The sequence below is a fragment of the Tupaia chinensis genome, unplaced genomic scaffold, assembly GCF_000334495.1.
Source record: "Tupaia chinensis unplaced genomic scaffold, TupChi_1.0 Scaffold144682_1, whole genome shotgun sequence".
NCBI lineage: Eukaryota > Metazoa > Chordata > Mammalia > Scandentia > Tupaiidae > Tupaia > Tupaia belangeri.
This window is the reverse complement of record NW_006204543.1, coordinates 1,236,192-1,239,627: the sequence shown is the minus strand read 5'-3', so window position 1 is coordinate 1,239,627 and position 3,436 is coordinate 1,236,192. Positions and strand designations below refer to the sequence as shown.

The 3,436-nt window shown below is 66.0% G+C and overlaps 1 protein-coding gene across 1 annotated transcript in view; it reads left to right on the top strand.

The window, feature by feature from the left end:
* The window catches only part of ATP10A (ATPase phospholipid transporting 10A (putative)), a gene marked incomplete at its 5' end in the record, with an annotated part of 64,263 nt that overhangs the window by 56,894 nt on the left and 3,933 nt on the right, over window positions 1-3,436 (top strand). Inside the window, 5 exons of the mRNA XM_006167290.1 lie at window positions 519-719; window positions 2,104-2,184; window positions 2,252-2,356; window positions 2,742-2,929; window positions 3,000-3,436. Coding sequence (XP_006167352.1) covers window positions 519-719; window positions 2,104-2,184; window positions 2,252-2,356; window positions 2,742-2,929; window positions 3,000-3,436 — 1,012 coding nt within the window. The remainder of the gene's footprint in view (window positions 1-518; window positions 720-2,103; window positions 2,185-2,251; window positions 2,357-2,741; window positions 2,930-2,999) is intronic.

The following is a 3,436-nucleotide window of genomic DNA, read 5'->3' as shown; positions in this document are numbered from 1 at the left end:
CCAGCAGCCCCTCTGGAGGAGCAGCCGTGGCCCCGCCACCCCTCAGGGTGGTGGTCCCAGAGCGGGTGACTCACTGTCCTTCAGGTACAAACCCTCACCCCACGCTTGGGCCGCATCCCCCATACTGACGGAAGGAGCGGCAGGAGGAGGGAGGGAGGAGGGCCCAGGCGGCGGCTCGGCAGTGGGCTGTCCTTGACGTCCTTGCCAGCCACCGTCCACTGCCGAGGCCGGGCCCCGGCACTTGCCTGTACACGAGAGCTTACTTACTCCCCAGAACAGACCGACAGACAGGCCAGATCCCCCAGCGGTGTCCCCACAGTGCGGGGCACCCACGTGGCCTGGGCCCTGGACTCAGGTGCCCACTGCATGTTCAGGGCAGCCCATCCCACGGGCATCGAGGGCGCTCGGTCTGCCCCAGCCCTGCCCCAGAGACCCTCTGCAGAGCTCAGGCCCCGGAGGCACGTCTAGGTCCAGGGACAGCTGCAGAGGCGGCCATCCTCAGCCCCTCCTGCTTCCAGATGTTCGTGGGCCTCCTGTTCTGGTTCCAGTTCTGCTGCGGCTTCTCGGCGTCCACCATGGTTGACCAATGGTACCTGATCTTCTTCAACCTGCTCTTCTCGTCGCTCCCCCAGCTTGTGACGGGCGTGCTGGACAAGGACGTGCCGGCCAGGGTGCTGCTGGCCAAGCCGCAGCTCTACCAGAGTGGCCAGAACAGGGAGGTATGGCGTCCTGCCCGGCTCTGCCTCCGCGCCCTCCCAGACGGGCGCCCCACGGCCTCCGCGCCCTCCCAGACGGGCGGCCCCACGGCCCTGTACACGAGCACCCTACACTGTCAGAACCCAGGCGCCTGCCGCCCTCTTCACGCTGTGGGGCTGTCAGTGAGCGCTGTCCCCAGCCCAGGCCCTGGAGCCCCGAGAAAGCCCACAGGGTCCAGGTCAGGTGTGGTGGCGCTAGGCCCTGCAAGGGCTGTATTCAGGCAGGCCAGAAGTGTGGTGTGGGCCAGCAGGTGGCATGGTGGTGAGGGCGGCTCGTGCCCCAGGCCCAGCAGCCTGAAAACACACCGGGCGCGTATGCATGCCCAAAGTCCCGAGAGGAGAGGAGGTCGCAAGGTGGCTGTCCCCTGGGGGGTGATTTCTCACTCCCCTCCCCCCTCTCTCTGGTGAGTGCACATGCTCTATAGCAAAACAGAAGGAAAAAAACAAACTGATCTATGTTGAACGGGAATCAGCAAGAAGCCAAGCACACGGGGAACTGCTGGCGGTTGAGAGGAGGGTGTAGACAGCGTTCACGGAGTACCCCGCGGAGGCTGAGCCTGCAGCCGCGGCTCCCTGCCTTCAGGGCTGACATCTGTGCTCGCCCGGCCTGTGAGGGCCGGCTGTCCTGCAGGGCCCCTTCTCCACCCCTCCCGGCCACCTCTGTGGTGTTCGGTGCCCACAGACGCAGGTAGCCACAGGTCACCTGGCAGAAGAGGGGCCTCTGCCCGTACCTGTCACCCCAGGACACTCCCTTCCTGAGCAGCCCAGACTCCTGGGCCCTGGGGGATGAAGATGCTGGTGTCTGTCACAAGGAGTTGGGTGACAGCAGGGAGAGCCTGGCCTGTCCATGCCACATTCCCCCTGCAGGCCAGGGCCTGTGCCAGTCACCTCGGCCAGTGGCAGGTTGGCCGCCCAGGGAAGAGACTATTTACCCAAATTGATGTTATTTTGCTTCTGAACTTCAGCACTGGGACACATCCGGCCCCTGGCAGTGAAACTCAGGCTCGCCGTCAGGGACCCTCCGGCCCAGGGTGCAAACTCTGACGAGCAGGGCTGGCAGGGCCCCAGCCGGGGAGAACGCAGACCCCAAGGGCTGTCCTGTGTGCAGGGACATGTTGCTGTTGGGGTCAGGGAGCTGCTTGTCTTTCCCCTGCGTACCCAGAGTCACTCTTGGTGGTCAGACGCCCCAGCGAGAGCTCACTGCAGCACACACGCGGGCGACTTCTCACCAGCCCTCTGTGTCTCGAGTCTCCCAAGGCCCTGAGAGAGCAGCCGGGGCGGGGCGGGCTCGGAGCACGCGTGATGGGAGCGGGCACGCGCCCTGTAACGCCCCGCTTGTGTGTCTCAGGAGTACCGGCCACGCACGTTCTGGATGAACATGGCCGACGCAACCTTCCAGAGCCTGGTCTGCTTCTTCCTCCCTTACCTGGTAAGTGGGTCCAGCAGGGGCTCCCGGCAGCTGCCCCAGCCAGAGACATGGCTCCACTCCCTTTTAGGCCTACTACGACTCGGACGTGGACCTGTTCACCTGGGGTACCCCCATCACGGCCATCGCACTGTTCACCTTCCTCCTGCACCTGGGCATCGAGACCAAGACCTGGGTGAGCCAGGGGTCCTGCCCGGGGGTGCTGGGGCCTGCAGTCTGCCTCCCTGCGGCTGAGGCCGAGGCACCTCCTCTAGGGGCTGCAGCACGGGGACCCGCTCCTGCGGCCACGCCGAGGAGCTGCTCCCCGCCTCAATCCTCCTCTGCCGCTGCCTGTCCCCTGTCTCGTGTCTGCCCTCAGGCCTGACCCATCCTCATCTCACCGCCTGTGTGTTCTGGGCGGGTCCCCAGGCTGCCAAGGGCCTCACCGGGCCCACGGGTCACCAGGTTGTGACTGAGCCCAGGGACACCACACCCGCTCGCCGGTGGTGGACACTCTCGCTCTGGTCACCAGGGCCACTTACAAGTTGGAATGAAAGCGCCTTCTTCCCGCCTCTCCCCAGACCTGGCTCAACTGGCTGGCGTGCGGCTTCAGCGTCTTCCTGTTCTTCACCGTGGCCCTGGTCTACAACGCGTCCTGCGCCACGTGCTACCCGCCGTCCAACGCCTACTGGACCATGCACACGCTGCTGGGCGAGCCCCTGTTCTACCTGACCTGCCTGATCGCTCCTGTGGCCGCACTGCTGCCCAGGTGGGTGTCAGAGCCACGGCGGGGGTGGGGCGGGGCGTGCCTGGCCGGGTCTGACCCGTGCGCTCTGCAGGTTGTTTTTCAGAGCCGTCCAGGGGAGCCTTTTCCCCACCCAACTTCAGCTGAGTCGCCAGTCCGCCAAGAAGGTCCCCAGGAGACTCGAAACCCCTGCAGAGGCCTTTGCTCAGGGCTGCCCTCCTGGAGTCCCGAGAGCTGAGCACCCCAAGGGCAGGGCTGGCAGGGGTTCCATGTCCCAGTCCCAGGACCACAGATCAGTGGATTCCTGGTACACGCAGCCCGCCCGCTCCCCGGAGGCCAGCAGGGAGCCCAGCGCAGGGGACACGGGCATGCCCTTAAAGGAGGACACCCGGCTGGGGCAGCTGGGCACAGAGACCCCAGGGGCCTCGGTGCTGGGGGAGGCCACTGTGGAAGGGCGTCTGGGGCACTCGGGGATGAGACCCACCAGCCCGAGCAGAGCAGTCCCACTGGCAGGACTCGTAGGCCTGCCCA